This window comes from Oryzias melastigma, unplaced genomic scaffold (genome assembly GCF_002922805.2).
Source record: "Oryzias melastigma strain HK-1 unplaced genomic scaffold, ASM292280v2 sc00160, whole genome shotgun sequence".
NCBI lineage: Eukaryota > Metazoa > Chordata > Actinopteri > Beloniformes > Adrianichthyidae > Oryzias > Oryzias melastigma.
Window position 1 is genome coordinate 178,061 of NW_023416878.1, and position 19,474 is coordinate 197,534.

The following is a 19,474-nucleotide window of genomic DNA, read 5'->3' on the forward strand; positions in this document are numbered from 1 at the left end:
AGCAGAAAGCGAACACAAGAGGAAGGTTAAATGCATTTTACTGTTCATTCCTCTCTATAAAGAACTCCAAAACGTTATTTTGATCAGTTCATGCATTTAAGAGTAATCCTCTAAAAACCTGCACTGTCTGCGGCAGCCCCTCCCATACCCAAGAAAACGTGCAGGTGGAAACGTGCTGACTTAAGATCATGCCAACAGCTCCATGCAGGAAGAGTCTGCTCTGACAGCTACACCTCCAGACTAACACAACTCTATTTATCCCCTTATCCAGTGATGATCAGCAAAAACATGTTCATTTTAGATGCAGAATACCGTATATCTTCCAGCTGTCTTCAATAAATTCCAGCTCAAACAGGTGTTTGTTATTTTTTCCTTGGCGCTCCTTTAAGACCCCCTCCACCCCCCCAACCCAGCACAGCTGTCCAGAGGCTGCATGTGTGTTGTGAAGTGTGAGTATAGCGATGGCTAGGCCTACTAAAGGCAGATAAATGTTATGTGCATCCATCTTTGAAGAAGTTTGGGTTTGTGGGAGAAATACAGAGATGCTGTCACAAACTCTGGGATGACGTCATTAAATGGATTGCAGCGGCAGGAATCAAGCCGTTTTACTTCTGGGTAGGGAAAAACTCACAAAATATAAATAATATTTCATAAATAATTCATTTTTTTGTGATCCAAAGGTAATATATGATCTTATATATGGCTATAGTTCACTCTGATAGGCTTAAGAAAACCATGATAGGGCCCCTTTAAAATTTAAGATGTTAGAGGTTGGATTTGTCTTTTTTCTCTCTTGACTGCAGTGATCTTGAAAGACATCTGGTTTATCAAATTCTTTTTTATGGTTCAGTTCACTGCAGTCAAGAGGCCATGTCCTTAATGACAGACTGGCAATACAAAGTAATCCAAGGTTCTAGTAACAAAATGTAACTACAAAAAATGAAAGATCTGTTTTGCTACATTCACACTAAGTACAATTTGCATGTCAAATTTGGCTTGCCTCCGCCAAATTTGACCTTATTTGACTATTGTAGGAGCAACCACTAACCTTTATTTTAACAAGCCTATTGCTACATTATGAAGGATATTGGTGATGATAAAATTGGGCATATTTGTTTTGGAGAGCTCCACAGGTGCCAGTAAAGACGTTGCCATGTCTGGACTCATGAGACTGAAATGGCCTAGCAAGCCCTCTTGCTATGTCTTAACCAATGACAGTATATATAGAACTGGATAGAGTGAACCCCCCTCCCTTGCATTTCAAATAGGAAGTACCTGCTGGCTCCAAGAAGCCAATATCCCATAGACTTCTATAGAGAAATAAACAGCTGTTACTCAGTCATTCTATGTTCAAAATAGCTATTATTGCTCTAATACCTTTGTAACCCGGGTATTTGCTTTCCTCTGTCTGTTCTGACCGACTGCTTGCGTGCTATCGCGAGACTTGCGTACTCCCGGTAGTTCTCACGTGACCTTCGTTGCCTCTTTAAAAATGGCGCCGTACAGGCTGCCGTAGGAAGCTAGTTGGAGCTACTGCAACAGGTACGCTATTCATGTCATTCCATTCTGAACCGTACTCCGTATTATGACGACTGATATGGTTTCAACTTCCAGGAACGTTTGTTCGTGTGTCCAGAGATTGTGTTTGCACGATTTGTTGCATTTAAGAGGGAACTGGTAAGTTCAAGACTTTGTTTACGTTTTCCGGAGCTAGCATGCTAGCGCTAGCCTCCGGCCTGTCAGAGCTAAACCCATGTTGTTTTGTATCTATTTGTATCAACATTTATTATGTGAACTCTGCATTTTATGTCGAAGTGTTTAAACGTTATTCTGATGATAAATGCATTATATTTAGAGTCATGGTGCAGTATTAATTTGATCATTTATGAATTAGAGTACTCTGATGAATTGTCTATTTAAAAATTGTACATGTACTAAGTTATTGAAACTGGACAATTGAATGTTTATCTATTTATGTGAACATGACGCATGTTTACTCTGGTCCTGTCCCATACAGGCCAGGTTCCATCTCCACTCGATCTTGTCCTTCGATGGTGAGCTGCTTGGAATCCTCTATAACTTGTGCGGTAAGAGGTGCAGTGGCCCTGTCCTCTCCCACTTAACACCTCGCATTGCCTCTACTAAAGACACAGTGCATCTCTTTTTTCCTGGACAATAAGATCGGGACTAAATTCTCTGAGTTACAGCGATCAGCTGGGACCTCATGAACTCTTTGAACATTTGTAGACGTCTTGTGTGTTTGTGTGTTGTTGTATATGTATATATTGTAAATGTCTTTTGGGGTCAACTATATAAATTTTCACTCCTGCACCGTACAATTATTTTTGTGTCTGTGTGTTGTTTGAGCTCTTCACCTCCCTCCCTGAGATGAACCAAGATCTTCTGATACTAGCTAAACTAAACTGCTAAATGACAATCTGAATATATAAGTGTCCCCATTTGGGTTACACCTTTTTCTTAACATCTTTTTGCTAATTATTATTTTTTTTCCATAAGCTCTTTTTTTTAGTTATTCAAGTTATAAACTGACCAATCAAATGCCTCAGTAAAAGCATTTGGAACGTACTGGCTCCACCTTGAACATTTGATTGACAGATTCTCCTGAGACTGCTTTTGGTGGACTTCCAACAGGCTTACTCATGACTGGTGACAATAGTTGCCATAGAAATGTTGACTTAAACAGACTCCTACCAATCATTGTCAACTGGCTCATCCATGTTGTGGAATAATGGTGACTGAGTTGGCTTCATTTTTCCTGGAGCCATAATGATATTGCACCCACTTTGTCCAGTTCTGGGTATACACTCAATGGTTTGAAGTTTGAGTCAATATGGAAACTAGATCCCGCAGCTGAGTGAAACAGGTTTGGTGTGAACTCAACATTAGAACATTAGAATTAATCAGTAAATCACGGAATTTGATTTGGCTAGCTAAAACACTTGTTTTTGTGCTGTTTTTTGAAGAGGTGAACTTCTTTTTTTCAATGCAGAAAATGTTTTTACAAATTTTAATACAATTTTTACAGCTGTAAAACTTTTTACATGCAGAAACATAGTTTGCAAAGGAAAGACATATTTAAATTTCTGGATATCATTTATAACTGCAAAATACTTCTGGAAGGAAATAAAAAATAAAAGAAATGTAACTCCAAATAAATCTCCATTATTTTTTGAACCAATAGTTTGTCTAAACCTGTAAGGAGAAATGTGAATGTTGTATATGGAGAACTGTAATAAAATAATGCAAAAATAAAGGGTTTGTGCATTTAGCATGGAATTTTTTTTTTTGCATTTTTGTGAAATTATTGTGTCAAATCCTGAAATCAACAGCCTCAAATTAACGGAACCATTAGAAAAACTCTAGAAAAGTATGAAAGGTTGCAGCTGCTCAAGGCATTTGCTCAAACCTTTAACTCCTTGGGTCGGTCCAGTCTGCGAGCTGTTTCCCATCCGTCAGCCATATTGGCAGCACGTTCCAAGCCTGAAAAACCATGGTCACCTTTCTCAATCAGAATTCTTTACAGCTGACATGATGAGTTCAGAAAACACACTAGACTTTATTCAAACCAATCATGTTCCGTGGATGTCCAAAGTGGGCATTGCTGTAGCCAAGGCACATTCCCCCATTGGTCAGAGCCACCAGGTCTACAAGCTGATTGGTAGAAACAGTTGACCAATCCCTGAGCCCAACACCATACACTCGCAAGCGAGCAATCCCTCCATCTGTGGACAAGTAGATCCATACACACACACACATCTACGGATAAGGAAGATCAAAGTAACATACAACAGGTGAGTCAAGATTTATTAAGAAGTCTGCAGGTTTTGGAGTAAAGTGAGGGTGACAATGTGGAACAGACTGAAGACAAAAAAAAAAAGAAAATGCCAGTGAAAACAAGGATTCCAACACATATGGACATACAGCCAAATGATTCTACATGTGAAGTTGTGTATTTGTGTGCGTGTGTTTGTACCTGGTAACATATTGAGCCGCAGATGTGTGACCCTCCCCCTGAAATTTGTTCTGAAGTAATTGTGGCAACAATCGGAATATCCAGGCTGCAACGGACTCACGCCCACCAACTCTGGCCACACCTCTGAGCTTAGCTGTCAGTCAGAGTAACAAGGTCTATTATTAAGAACCCTGTACATTTCAGTGTAGAACATGGCATATCCTAAAACCTACAAATGCATTACTCATATTTCTTGAAGCGTGTGGGCATGCATTAACCCAAGTCATCTGTGTGTAAATGCTGAGTTCCCCTCATTCATTCACACAAGCTTTCCATTCATGAAAAAAAGAATATGCAAATTTTCATGAGCCACTCTGGTCAACCAATCAGGAAACTGAGAATGGAGCCACCAGTTCGGAAAACACCTGGTGTGAGGCGCTGCTCTGCTGACAGAGAAGACACCTCTCAGGAGAAACATCTGGATCATTGTCTCCCCTTCATCACACTGCAGTTCCTAGCTCAAATCTCATTCATTGGAACATGAAAACAGATTGTCGCACATTTACTGGTAGAAAACAATGTGTTCATTCCTATTCTTTGATTTACTAAATAGATAAAGAAATAAAGGCATTAAAGCAGAAATGTGTGTCACATCTGTTTGTGTGAGTAATGTCTAAAATTGTATAATATAATTCATCAAATGTCTCCAGTTCTGCTGTGAAAAACTTTTTCATGTTTTATGGATCTATAGCCCAATTGTGCAAAAGATGCATCTATTTTCATTGTTTTGTCATTTCAAATATGTCTCTGTTGACATGTGAGTACCTATGTCACCTGGTAAACGATCAGTGTTGGCAGTGCTGCCCATGTCCATCTTGATGTTTTTCTGATATTCACCTTAGCAGCAGCTGCCATCTGGCTGCTGGATGCCGCCATCCCAGTTCGGTCTCCATCCAAAGTAAAAGCAGCCATCTGATCTTTAGAAGCAGGGGGATGTCAGGGAGTTACACCTTGCATTATTCTGTGCAATCCAAAAAAAGCCAACATTCTTGTCTGACAAACTTCTGGCTGAATTGGTGAATATAAGTCTAGCCTGGATGCAACAACTCTTGAAAGTTTAAATACATGTTAAGCACTAATATGAATCCAATAAAATTCAAGCCTCCAAAAGTAGGGAGGTAACCATGAGCCAGTCTGTAGTGCAGCAAGTGGTGATGTGGTGCTGCTTAGAACGATTCTGTGAGCTTTGTTCTGAGGGTTTTTACTTCTCATAGCAGAGGAAAATTATTTCTTTTACAGTAATAAGCAGGATATTTTTCTACAAGTATAAAATGTCTCGAGTCAGTAAAGTGACTCACGAGTTTTGAACGATTCGTTCATGACTTGCACATCACTAATTAAAAGAGGCAGGAATATTATTCCAGAATAAATCAACTTAAACCTTAAATAACTTTTAATATTTTACCCTCCATAAAAGCGCAAGATAACATCAGACCATTAATAACAATAAAATAAAATGATCTGGAGGGCCGGATAGAATTACCCAGAGGGCCGGATCCGGCCCCCGGGCCTTCACCTTTACACATGTGACCTAGGCTTTTACATTCCTGCATGACGACTGGGAGTCTTGACAGAAGCAAAAGCCAAAAACAGAAACATGCTTATAGATTAAAGTTTGCTTACAACCTTTCACATTAAGCCTGTAGTCAAAGCAGTCCTCACATGGGACTTTTTTCACATGATTCTGTCACAACAAAGCCATGCTAGGGCCTTACCTTTAAAGCCCATCCTTCAGATAAATAAACAAGGCATGTGAAGACATGTTTTTCAGAGTTTAAAAATTATATGATAACATTTGTCTCGGAGTTCTTCAAAGCAGTTGCACAGTGTGAAACTGTCAGTCGTCACTCTTTAGGAAAGGTCCACACTAGCCTACTTCATGCAAAACTGTCAAAAGGAATAAATACTGAGAATGTAAATGATGCAGAGCAGCTGGTACCCAGACAGGCTCCTTGGATGGAGATGTGAGGTGGGTGGTTTCCTGTGAAGAAGGATGTATCCACATCAAAACCATAGATAGAACCAGGAACTCCCAGCTGGATTATGCACCAATCATGACCTTTAAACATCAAACACAGATACCAGAACACTTGAGTTTGAGAATTTCATCTGAAAGTCAAGTTGTCCTGCAAGGTTCAGTACCTGGACCACAGCATTCATAGTTATTCATGATCCACAGCACTGTTTTGTTTTTTGTTTTTTTTGTTACATTAGGTCAATTTGGACAGAATTATTCTTATTAATTTTGTATCTTTTTCTTTAGAACAGTTTCAATATAACAAAGTAAACATGGTTGCTTTTTTTCTAACATTGTGGTGTTTGATAGCGTTTCATTCTTTGTCAAGAACAATTTGTTCTGACAACATCAGAAAGAGAAGTTATTAGGCTTTACTTCAGCACAGACTAATGAGGATATTTTTGAAAAATCAATAGGTTCAGTATTCCACATGCTGCCCCTCTTAAGGGGACTGTCTCCTTGCCTTAACTCTCAAGAGAGAACATTAAAACAGGAAGTTAAAATATTTATAGAAGATAGAAAAAAAATCTACTACATGTTTGAAATGATTAACATTAATTATGAAATGAATAAAACAAGAACAAGTCCACATTAGTTTGCCTAAAATCTGAAAATTTGGTTCTGTTTGAAATGTCTGCACTTCAAGAGTTAATTTAAACCACTACCCACTAGGCACAGAACGTCTATTGGATACCTAACACATCTATTGTAGATCTCTACAGGACTTTATTTTGTTATTCTATTAGATGTCTACCAATAGTGTACTGAAAGATATCTGCATAGAGAAGTCTACTAAACATCTACTTATAACCTTCTAATCTCTGGATATTTTCAGTTGTCTCATAGAGTACTTGTTTAAAACATTTACTAGTTAAAAAAATAAACACTGATTTTACATCCATCCATTCTTTTTCGGAACCCACTTAATCCCTTTTTGGTTTGTAGCTTTGCGAGTTTCAACCCAGTTACTGGTCAAGGTAGTAGAGTAGACCCTAATAAGGTCAGCAGTTTTTCACAGGGCCACACAAACCCACAAGAGTAATTTGCAGACAGCAGTTAACCTATGAAATATGCTACTGAACTGTGGGAGAAAATCCACTCCTTTAGAAGGAGAACATTCAACCTTTCACAGACAGGTCCCCAACAGGATTTATACCAGGGACTTCTTGATGTAAGGGGAAAGAGCTAATGTAACGAAGGAGCTGAGGCGAGTGGATCCATGTGCAACTTGAATTTAATAAAAATAGTAACAGAGATAAGGGCAAGGCAAAACGTAGTCAGGAGACAGGCTAGGGTCAAACATTGGAGCGAGGCGGGAGACGAAAAACAGGCTAGAGTCAAAACACAGGCAGGCAGGCAAAAGTAGGAATGCTTAGAATTACTGAATGTACCGAGAAACAGATCAAGACTTCGCAGGGAGCAGAGTGAGGAGCAGGAATATATACAGCACTGATGATGATGACAGACAGCTGGTGGTGACTGATGCATGATGGGAATTGGAGTCCAGGAGGATGGCAGATGCAGTTAGTACTCAGGTGAGGGCTCCCTCTGGTGGTTGGAGAAGGACATGACTGGCTGGGCCCTGACTGACCCACCCCCCCTGTGAGCGGCTCCAGAAGCGAGAGGCAACCCGACGCTGGGGTCGACCCCGAGGCCAAGGTGCGGGTTTGTCAGGATGAGCACGATGGAAATCAGAGACCAGAGAGGGGTCGAGAATGTCGTCGGAGGCAACCCAGGAGCGTTCCTCAGGCCCATACCCCTCCCAGTCAACCAGATACTGGAGGCGACCACCCCGACGTCGAGAATCCAGAAGTTCACGCACAAGGTAGACTTCTTCACCATCCATCATGAGAGGAGGCATTCCTCCGTCAGGGGGTGTAGGTTGCGCATTCACATCCTGGGGTGCAGCGGCAGGCTTCAACAGAGAGATGTGGAAGGTGGGTGAGATATGATAACTGCCAGGTAACTGTAGACGAAACGAGATTGGAGTGATCTGCCTAATTATCTTGAAGGCACCCACAAGCCTAGGACTGAGTTTCTTACAGGGTAACCTCAGCCGGAGATCTCGTGTGGATAGCCAGACCCACTGTCCAGGTGCCAAACTGGGACCCTCTCGACGATCTCTGTGAGATTGTACTTGATATCTGCGGACTGCATGTCCCAGTTGGACAAGGGCGGACTCCCACTTGACAGCGGGCAAGTATGTGGGCTCCCCAAACCAGGGGAAGAAGGGAGGCTGGAAACCCAGAACACACTGAAACGGTGACAGTCCTGGGGCAGCTTTCTTCAAGGAGTTCTGGGCATACTCCGCCCAGACCAGGTACCGACTCCAGTCCTCCTGATGATTACTGCAATAGGTCCTCAGGAACCGTGTAACCTCTTGATTCAGACGTTCAACCTGACCATTTGATTGTGGATGATAACCTGAGGTAAGACTCCCATTGATGTCCAAGCCCTTGCACATTGCTCTCCAGACCCGTGAGGTGAATTGGGAGCCGCAATCTGACACGATGTCCTCTGGAAGTCCGTAGTGCCGAAAGACATGTGTCACCAGTTGTTCTGCGGTCTCCAGAGCAGTGGGGAGCTTAGGCAAAGGAATGAGACGACACAACTTAGAAAAACGATTAATGACAGACAATATAACAGTGTTGCCTTGGGAGTGGGGTAAGTCAGCGATGAAGTCAATTGCGATGTGTGACCATGGACGTTGCGGCGTGGGTAGAGGTTGTAGTAATCCGGCGGGAAGTTGACGTGGAGTCTTGGACATTTGACATGAGGAGCAGCCAGTCACAAACTCAGCCACATCTGCTGGCATGGTTGGCCACCAAAAGGTGTTCTGCATCAGTGATTGAGTGCTGGCCATACCTGGGTGTCCTGCCGCAGGTGAGTCGTTCACCAGATGAAGAACACGCTGCCGGTGAAAGGGAGGAACGTAGGTTCAGTCAGCTGGACAGGACGGTGGTGGTGGATTGGTGTTGTTGAGTTCATCCAGCTCCGCCAAGATGTCCCATTGTACAGGTGCTAGAATCAACGAGTCCGGGATGATGGTTTCTGGCTCCCTGGTTCCTTCTGCCAATATCTCATGCAGGCATGAGAGAGCGTCGGCCTTGCCATTTTTGGAACTGGGTCGATAAGTGATCTGAAAATGAAATCGGGAAAAGAACAGGGACCAACGGGCCTGACGAGGGTTTAATCTTTTGGCTGACTTGAGGTTTTGTGGTCTGTCAGGACTATGAATGGTTGAGAAGCCCCCTCCTACAGTGTCTCCACTCAGAGAAGCCCTCCTTCATTGCGAGCAACTCTTGGTCTCCCACGTCATATTCCGCTCGGCATCCGTCAGCTTCCTTAAAAAGTAGGCACAGGGGAACATTTTTGGTGGTTGACCGTGATGCTGCGACAACACAGTACCCACCCCTGAGCTGGATGCAACCACTTCAACTACAAATTGGAGTGATGGGTCTGGATGGTGGAGGATGGGTGCCTGGGAGAAACGATGTTGAATAGACTTGAAAGCAGCTGTAGCCTCAGGAGTCCAATGCAGATGCTTAGGAGATTTTTTCAACACAGAGGTGAGGGGCGCTGCCACAGAACTGAACCCTCGGATGAAACATCTGTAGAAGTTGGCGAAACCCCAAAAAACGTTGTAATTCTTTTACTGTACCAGGTTGAGGCTATTGTAGCACTGCGTCCACTTTACCTTGATCCATGGCTACCCTTGGGCACTAATGGCATAGCCCAAAAAGGAGATCATGGTTTTGTGGAATTCACATTTTTCTCATTTGGCATACAAGTTGCTTTCAATCAAACGCTGGAGAACCTGACGGACGTGTGAGACATGTTCTTCAAGAGTGTTTGAATAAATCAAAATGTCGTCAATGTAAACTATGAAATGTTTTTGGAGCATATCACGAAACACATCATTAACATACGCCTGAAACACGGAAGGGGCGTTGCATAAACCAAATGGCATAACAAGGTAATCATAATGCCCGGTTTGGTAAAGAAAGCCGTCTTCCATTTGTCACCTTTACGGATCCGTATGAGGTTGTATGCACTGCGGAGATCTAATTTAGTGAAGTAGTGAGCCTTCCGTAACATTTCTAAGGCTGGTGGAACCAATGGCAGGGGATGGCGGTATTTGACCGTGATCTCGGTAAGGCTATGAAAGTCAATACATGGACGGAGTCCTTCATCCTTTTTCTTCACAAAGAAGAAATCCGCCAAGGCAGGGGATGTGGAAGGCCTAATGAAGCCCTTTTGTAGCTCCTCCTAAATGTAAGCCTGCATGGCTTCTGTCTCAGGCTGAGACTAGGGGAAACACCCGGCCCCGTGTTGGTGTCACTCCAGGCAACAAGTCTATGGCACAATCATAGGGTCTATGAGGAGGAAGTCGAGTAGCATGTTGTTTATTGAAGGCTTCCTGCAGATCCTGGTATTGAGGAGGCAGAGAGTCTGATGCAGTGTCAGTATCGCACATGGTGATGCTGGTTGATGCTATCTGGCTGTGGCGAGGAACACAGGGAGATGCAGTCTGATGTAGGCTGTTCTGGAGACACCGACAGGCAGGAGGTGGATTTGAAGGAGAGTTCTTTAGATGACCAGATGATCGTGGGATTGTGAGTCTCTAGCCATGGGAGCCCAAAGATTACAGCACATCGCGGGGAGTTGATGGTGAAGAGACGGATGATTTGCAGATAGTCCTTCTGGATACTAAGTTGAATGTCCGGGGTCAAGAACTTGATCTGACCAGATCCCACGGGCCAACCATCTACGGCAGAAACTGCCACCCGCGAAGTGCAGGGAACCAAGGGAATCTGGTTAGCTCGAGCAAAATCTAAATCAATGAAATTCCCCGCTGCCCCCAAGTCAATCATAGCCTTGGTTTTAATTTTTCTACCCTGAATGACAATAGACACTGGAATTTCAAAGGAGGGTAAATTATCACTCGCCAGCCTGCCCGACCATCTAGGTGGACGGTCGGGGCAGGAGGCCCGTAGGTGCGTCTGCTTCTTCCTTCAGGGGTTAGGTGTGTAGAACCCAACAGCATGGGTTCCCCCAGGGTACACTGGTCTTGACAGAGCGAGGAAGCTGAGGCCAATTCAGTTCTCTTGACTATGGGCTTTCTGGCCCTGAGGAGGTTGTCCAATCCGATTGTCAGAGCAATTAACTGATCTAAGTCCAGATCATCATCATGGCAGACAATTTCATGCTGAAGTTCCAGGGAAAGACCTCTGCGATAAACAGTCTTTAAACCACACGGAGACCATTTGGTTTGAGCAGCCAAAGTCCGAAACCGGAGGGAGTAAGCAGTGGCTGTGTCCTTGCCTTGCTTAATGTCCATAAGTTGATCCCCAGGATCTTTACCGTCGATGGCATGGTGAAAGACGTCACGTAGCAACCGGGTGAAGACCTCATATGAGTGGAAAGGTAAAGAGCCCCCTGACCAGATTGCTGCAAGCCACTCCAAGGCCTCACCAGACAGCAGGGAGCACAGGAAGGACACCTTGGCTTCTTCAGTGGGATACATGTGGGCCTGTTGAAGGAGGTACAGCTGGCATTGCATTAGAAACCCATTACAGTGTTCGGGTCTGGCATTAACTTATCTGGCATCTGACATGGAGGAATCTTCAAGCGTGCTTGACAGTTTGGTGGAAGATGGCTGTGTAGGTGAAGGGTTAGCTACCGGGTTGGCTAGCAGTTGTTCCATGATAGCCTCAGTAGTTGCCGGCAAGCGATGAAGCTGTCTCCCATGGTCCAACAATGTGGCTGTAAATTCGGAAGAATTTGACAGAGTGGGAATGTCCATTGCTGGATCCGAGTCAGGCGAAGTCTTCTGTAACGAAGGAGCTAAGGCGAGTGGATCCATGTGCAACTTGAATTTAATACCAATAGTAACAGAGATAAGGGCAAGGCAAAATGTAGTCAGGAGACAGGCCAGGGTCAAACATTGGAACGAGGCGGGAGACGAAAAACAGGCTAGAGTCAAAACACAGGCAGGCAGGCAAAAGTAGGAATGCTCAGAATGACTGAATGTACCGAGAAACAGATCAAGACTTCGCAGGGAGCAGAGTGTGGAGCAGGAATGCTCCAGCCCGGGTATGCTGCTGCTGCAACGACGGGTGGACTCGCTCCCCCGCCGCCCTCTCCGCCTCCCTCGCCAGCGTGCAACCAACCCCTGCGCGGGTCACCTTTCCAGACGGCCGGCGGGGTCCTCCTGCGCCCCGCGCGGAGGCCACCCCCGCCGGCCTCACGCCCCCGGGAGGGAGTAAAAACCCTTCGTGCTTGGCTGCCGGCGCTGGACGACTGTCCGGCGAACCCACAGCGCCCCCCATGCCCGGCCCGGGGCCTCGGAACCGCAAACCCCCCTCAGCGCGGCGGCCTCACCCTGGCCGTCCGGCGCGCGCCCGCCAGGTGCCCGTACACCCCCCGCATTCCTCCTCCGGAGGGCCGGGGAGGGCTCAAAGCCTCCCCCTGACCGGGGAGCGCCCCTCTCCTTAATTGAAATGGGAAATTCGTGAAGGGAGACCCCCTTCTTCGGCACATTACTGCACCCAAATACCACACTCCTATTCACCATTATCCAGTTCGAATCCCCAAATCCACGGCAGTCCAAATTCTCTTATGTTAAGTAATTCCATGCCCAGAAAGTCATCACAACACTAGAGGATCTAGCTGTATGTTCCTGTACTGACGTCACACGACATATGACCTACTTATCGGTGGCTGCCCAAAATCTGAGCGACCGCGCTATCTTTGAACGCTTGAAGAGAGTGCACGGGGCAATTATACGGGGGTTCATTTGTGACATAAATACTAATGTTTTAAGGCAGTTTCAGAAAAATCACGATTTTCACCGCACAAGGCCTTTAAAGAACGTTCTCTGATCTTCTGGTGCACAACATTGTCTTGTTGCTGTTCAGAGACTGTTCCTAAAGTACAGACTTGTATCAGATGTATAGATTAGGAAAAAAGTGGACTCTATACCAATGTTGACATGATTATATTTTATAGCAAAATTTTTAATGTCAGAAGTCAGAGCTCTGTCTCCCCCTCTGGTCACCGGCGGGAGCCATCTCCAGAGTACTAACTCGCTACATATCCCAGCAGCCCCAGTACACATTTCCTGGATGCCACAAACCTAACTCCATCTGACAACCACCCACCTGTTTCTTGAAGAGTACACAGAGCCTCACTTTGTGCAAAGTATTGTTTGTGCCACCCTGCCTGCATTACTGAGCGTTTTTATCTGGACCTGATCTTTCTGTGTACTTGACCCTGTTTCATTTTTGATTATCTGATGCCTCCCCTGACCCTCACCTAGACTCTAACACCTCTAGTCCCTTCTTTGAGGCTCCCATGCTCGTGATTGACCTTTGCCTGTCTGACCCTGATTTTGTTTTGTGGACTTTCAGCTTAACTTGGCTCCTGTCTTCCTTGCTGAACTAATAAACCTGCTACATGTGGAACCAGCTATCTGCCTGTTTGTGACATTTAGTAAATGTTTTAAAAAGTTCTCTAATAGACATCTAAAAATATCCAAAGATCAGATGACTACAGGTTGATGTGAGGGAGACCTCTAAATGCAGATCATTATTGGTAGACATATAATAGAGTAACAAAATAGAGTTTTCTGTGATGTCCAGTTGACATCTGCATTAGAAATCTATTAGTTTTCTATCACACACAGATTGAAAAAAATCAATTAAATCTAACAGACATGTATCATAGATGCATGTTATTTATCTAATATTTATGTACTGTAAATGTCTAAAAGATAACATATAGATCTCATGTGTCCAGTGGGAAGAAACTAACAAAATGGTTTGTTAACAATGTGCAAGGAATGATGGGACTGCAATGCAATTCCTTTTCTTTTACTAAACCACGATATGCAATAGACCTCTATGAATTGAAGTCTATCAGATGCATAATGCATACACAATGCATCTCTGTAGCTGTGAGATTTGAAATTGCCATGATTCTGATTTCTAACATACGTGTATTTGCCTAGTGGATAGATTATGTTCAAATCTCAACAATTTCCTGAATTTCAGCAGTCTGTGAATTTTGAAATCCGGTCAGTCTTCGTAGTTGCGGCCATGGTGAAGCGGTAGGGCACTTGGCTTCTGATCGGAGGATTGCGTGTTTGATTCCCGCCTTGCCTGCCCATGTGTCGAAGTGTCCTTGGACAAGACACTGAACCCCAAATTGCCTCTGATGAGAGGTTTTCGGCAGCGGAGCCACCATCAGTGTGTGACTGGGTGAATGGGTCAGTGACTATAAAGTGCCTTGGGCCTTTGGAAGAAGGTAGAAAGCCCTATATAAGTATACACCATTTAGTTTGGATAAAGGTGCAGATGCTCACCAGGAGTTCTCTTCCTCCTTGTCTCCCATCCATCCATCCATTTTCCAAAGTCTGTGAAAGCAGATGGTTTGAACTGTGGTGGCTCCTTCTGGAAAAGAACCCAACAAATGAAAAAAAGCCAACAGGATTTGTCTCAAATGTAGTTTTTAGGATATTTTTTGTAAATATTTTAAAGTCGCCTTATGTTCCTGTTTCAGGATCACATCTGTTCCTTACATTTGAGTTCACATCTTTAGTGTTTCCTGGTCTAATCCTTCTCGTTTTTTGTCACCAATGTATGAAGTGGACCAAAGTGCATGGAGAAATATGCACATTAGGTTTTGAGTCATTTCTATTTTGAGCACTAGGTTTGATTTTAATTTTCATGATATATGCCTTCTGTTGGCAACTTTAGGAAAAAGTAATGTGCAGTTTTAACAGTAGTACCTTCAGGAGGTTTTTTGCAGGAGCAAACCATTCATCTGTAGCAAAAATGACCTGAAAAAGAAAAAAGATTCATGGAGTCAAAGTACCTCACTTGAAAGAAGACAATTTTTTAAAGTGATTTGTCCTGTGATGTCAAATAAAATTTTATTTAATGCTACATTTTTAAAAACGCAGCAGAAAAGGACCAAAAAAGATACCAAGCAGTCATGGAGAAATTAAGTCTGCCCAAGTCTGTATCAGGAATACGCTACTCGCAAAAGTTAGGGACGTTTAGAACTCTGCCAAACCACATGTGTGAATCAATAGCTGTGTTTGCATTTGCAAAATGTCGGTATTCTCATCAAAGACCCGATTAATAATGAACTGTTTACATGGGCCCTAAAAAACGTCATCTGACATGCGCAGAACTATCTATACTACCAGAAATGACTGTTGAAGAAGTAGCAGAGTTCTGTTGTAAACAAACTTGGCTGCTTTTAGCATGTAGCGAGAGGATTGTTTAAGCATGTTCTTACTATCATTATTATTGTTTCTTTTTTTTTTTTAAGGGAGTATTCATATGTCATTTTCTAAATTTGTGTGACCAGTGGTGAACTTTTTTCATGGCTGTACAGACCCAGAGAAAGGCGTAGAATTACTTTAGGCAAATACATGCGAATAACAACCCATAGACTTGGACACACTTAAAATTCATATATTATTCACATATTCAAATTCAAAATTTACTGAATTTCCCTGCGGGGATAAATAAAGTTGATCTTGAATCTTGAATCTTGAAATACAGCAATGAGCACCTTGGCCACACATAAATATGTGGGAATAACATCAGCCTTTATTTTGTCTGGATATGATTGGTAAGATTAATTCAGATGATAGTTTGCCCACTTTCACTGGACTGATTGGAGTAGCATTGCCATATTCAAAAGCCGTCTCCGGAGCACATAAACCGTTCCAAAGTGTTTATTCCCATCACTTGTGTCCAGGGTTGGGCACCGAAGTTCGATTCCAAGTAGGAACAGTTAGGATTTACACGATTCTACCGAAACCGGAAGAAGCTGCTGGAAACAGTGCAGCATTTCAGTGCTAAGTTTCATTGAAGGTCTATTTGTCTTTTAACATGTCAATTAACATGTCAGTTAACATGTCAATTACTTCAGTACTTTGAACTTCTAGTCAATACCGTTGCTTTTCCTGCGATAGTGGGCGGGTTCATACAAGCCCTGACGGGGTGAACGTGAAAGCTGGTCGCTGTATAGCATCAGCCAATTAGGAACTCAGCTTTGGACACATGAAGTTTTCAGTGACTGGATCACCGGGTAAAATACTAATCCAATATGAGCGTTTTTGTCCTGTTGCAGCATTTTAGTTCTCTGGCTGCAGCCAGACAGACTCCCGGACCAGCGGAGTTTGGGAGCTCCACTCACCAGGAGAGGGACAACTGCTGCGGGGGTCGGGGAGTGCGGGCAGCCTGCTCGGCTCTCCTGAACTGTGATATTTTACTTATTTTTGTGGAGACAATAATAAAAAAAGGTCCCCTATTTTCCCCCCTCTCAGGTTAATGCGGATCAGCCTTCAAACTCAGTCACAGACACAGAAACAGAGGAAAGGCTGTCATCCAGACACTGAGATTAAAACCCCGGTAACTCCTCAGACAAGCTCAGGATCACACTTGACTGGTGGCGAGCAGCGAATTTGCTGCGCGGTGAAAGAGGGGTGGGCCACTAGGTTGTGCAACTCTGATTTAATAAAAACAGCCAGCACGTCAAAAAAACGACCCTCAAAACGTAATTTTTTGACATGGAGGTTTTAACCATACGTCAATATGTGACTTGAGAAGGAAAATGTGTTGATTTGGGAAGATGTAGGCAGTCCCGAAATGGATACCGATTAAGAACCGAAACCTAAGAACCGCTTTGGTACCAGAACCGCATAAAACCTAATCGGTGCCCAACCCTACTTGTGTCCATGTAAACACAGCTAGTCTACGCTTATTTGCTGTAGTGACCCCTAATGTGTTGAAAGGTCAACAACTTCAACAATATTGCTGTTCATATCACAGCTTTTTTATTTGGACTGAATTTAGAAATTTGATGTGACTAAAAATGATTGAACAAAAACAATATTTTCATTAGTTTCATAACAATATCCCAAAAATTCATCCCCAAACAACAAAAATGGACCATGTCAACAGCAGGTATTTCCACCATTTGCCGCAATAACAGCTTGACAGCGACGTCTCCTGCTCCTCACTAGACTCAAGATGTTGTTCTGAGGGGTTCCACTCTGCCACGTGTGCTACATGCAGTTCTGCCAGGTCACTCGGGGGGTGAGGTCTGATCATCTAGTCTGTGTTTCAGCTGGTCACAGGGTAAAGGTCAGATTGTATGGCATTAATTATTAGTCTAAATTACGCTCTTAAATTAGAAGCATTTCTATTTCTCATGGTCACCTTTTTCACGCATAATTTGCAAATGGCCTCATCAGGATTAAGGGGCTCGCATTCCGCATTTACTTGGAACCCTGTTTTGCTTCTGAGCTGTAACGTGCCGATGGCATACATTGAGGATGCTCCCCAGCTGATTATTTTTTTAGAAATTAAAATTTAAACCACAATAAGTACCACTGAACGTACAATCAGCTCCAGGTACTTAATTTCCTCTTTTTTTTCCTTTTTTTTTTTAAGAAAAATAATGTCTTTAATAGATCGATAATGATGGTATTGAAAGTGATACCGTGTCTATTTTTAGACACCAATGGTATACGGTATTCCCCTAGAACCACACAAGCCTAACCTGTGCAGATGCTCTACTAACAGGTAAATGCAGCTCTATAAACTTGGCTCAACCTCCTAATCACTGCCTTTGTTTTCTTTTGAGTACGTGGTTACATGAGTGTCAGGGACATAAAGGGGGAAATAACACCTGTAATTTCTACTCCTCTCTGTATAACCGAAAAAATCCTTTTTTTTCCAAGTTGGAAAAATAAAATCAAGCAGTTGGAAGCTGCCATTCAACTTCATATCTGTTTAAAAACCTCCCACGATGCCAGAAAAAATGCATTAGAGTTTATGCTAGTCACTTTGTAAAAAAATGTTGCTGGAAGAGTCTGAAAAAAGAAGAACTGCATTGTTTGCAACAATGGCTGAAACAAAGAGGTCAACAGCCCAACTGTTTATCAGCTGACTCACCTTCCCTCCAACTGCCTCACAGGCCAGATCATTGAAGTGTAGGAAGCCTGGCTCAGCTTGACCATTTCCCACTACTGCATTTCTCTCAGCCATTCTGAGGCGTTCTAAATGACTCTGACAGTTCAAATGCAGGTCCTGGCAGATTCTAACTACCAGAAAAGTAGGAGGAAAAGAAATTCAGATCACCTTCACTCTGTAGGACAAAGTTCAGCATCTGTTTGTTCTACTAGCTGACTCTGTGCACCCAGGACTGCTGCTACACAATAAACACAGCCTCATTAATGATCGACTGAGAAGGAGGAGCTGAAACATGGTAGAACATGAGTTTGTCTTTCATGGTTTATTTTTGAGGGTTTTTTTGGTCTCATTTTGAGTTACTATTTTTTTTAGAAAGCTTCAGTTCATGAATAAGGTTGTCTCGAAACACTACACAAAATGATAACATCAGAACTTCAGTCTCGCTCATTCCAGTGAACCCAGATTATCTCATTTGTATGATAAAAGTCTTTGTAAGTGATTACACAAAATAAATTACACACAAGGGGTTTTTTATGTATACCCTACTTGGCAAGCAAAAGGTCATAATTGAGAGACTTTTCGCCTGAAATAGAGGAGAGGTGACATTTTGAGATGCCCTGTCTTGACAACAAACCAGTGGAGATATAAGAGTGTTTAGAAGAGCTGGTTGTGTAAAGTTTCTAGCAGTGCTTATCCTTCAAAATCATGGTGAAGGAGCAGATAACTGGAGAATGTGAGAGAAGTGTTCTGGTGCCCATTGGAGTTGTGCAGGATATGGATGAGAGGTGTACTACAGTGGTGAGATGTGTTGTACAAGTGATAGAGAATTTCAAGGTGGAGGTGGGACCAAGGATCATTTTGAACTCCTTCTTGTTTGATTTAAGTCAAGGCCTTGAGCCGAGATGTGCAGCCAGGCGTCGGACATGATGGCTTTTCCTGCATGGAACCAGCTGGGTTCGTGTCACTTTGCTTAGAGTGGTAGAGTGACTGCTTTCTTCAAAATCGGGCTACCAAAATCATACGTTGCATAGCTGGCTGGGCAAAAAAAGTAATAATTGATCACGCATAAAAAGCTTAAGCATAAAAAATGCAAGAATTTATATCTAGGAAATTAGTTGGAGACCAAAAAATGTTGGAACAAAAAGGAGAAAATGATACTAAAAAAACTTAATCTTAAAGACTTGAACAAACTTGGAATTGAGTCTCTAAGTCCACCATTAGGGAACAGAAATGTATAAGGGAAAATTCTCAGAAGGAAAAATCTAAAAGAAATAAAAAAAAAATCAGAAAATCTCAAAAATCTGTTCTCTTGTGCTCTTGTTTTGTGTGCCACCTTTTAAACCTTAGAGGAAGGACTAGTTTTACCCAATCAATATGTGAGTTGGGATTCTTTTACAATCAGGCTATTTAGCATGGTCCAATGAACTC

At 43.0% G+C, this 19,474-nt stretch overlaps 1 protein-coding gene and 1 long non-coding RNA gene across 5 annotated transcripts in view; one reads left to right on the plus strand and one right to left on the minus strand.

The window, feature by feature from the left end:
* The window catches only part of allc (allantoicase), a 21,048-nt gene extending 2,785 nt beyond the window's left edge, over positions 1 to 18,263 (minus strand). The window contains exons 1-8 of one of the 4 annotated variants that reach the window (XM_036210695.1): positions 18,029 to 18,263; positions 14,842 to 14,892; positions 14,416 to 14,500; positions 5,973 to 6,014; positions 4,871 to 4,950; positions 3,995 to 4,127; positions 3,588 to 3,743; positions 3,428 to 3,501 (exon numbers count right to left, since the gene is read on the minus strand). In XM_036210695.1, coding sequence (XP_036066588.1) covers positions 3,428 to 3,501; positions 3,588 to 3,743; positions 3,995 to 4,127; positions 4,871 to 4,950; positions 5,973 to 6,014; positions 14,416 to 14,500; positions 14,842 to 14,892; positions 18,029 to 18,121 — 714 coding nt within the window. In that variant the 5' untranslated portion in view covers positions 18,122 to 18,263. Of the gene's footprint in view, positions 1 to 3,427; positions 3,502 to 3,587; positions 3,744 to 3,994; positions 4,128 to 4,870; positions 4,951 to 5,972; positions 6,093 to 14,415; positions 14,504 to 14,841; positions 14,893 to 18,028 lie in introns of all 4 variants that reach the window. The other 3 variants (XM_024260932.2, XM_024260933.2, XM_024260931.2) reach the window with 3 other exon arrangements.
* On the plus strand, positions 1,402 to 2,336 carry LOC118598214. Its single transcript, XR_004947327.1, has 2 exons — positions 1,402 to 1,677; positions 2,018 to 2,336. It is a non-coding gene; the product is annotated as an uncharacterized LOC118598214 (long non-coding RNA).
* Positions 18,264 to 19,474: the final 1,211 nt, after the last annotated feature.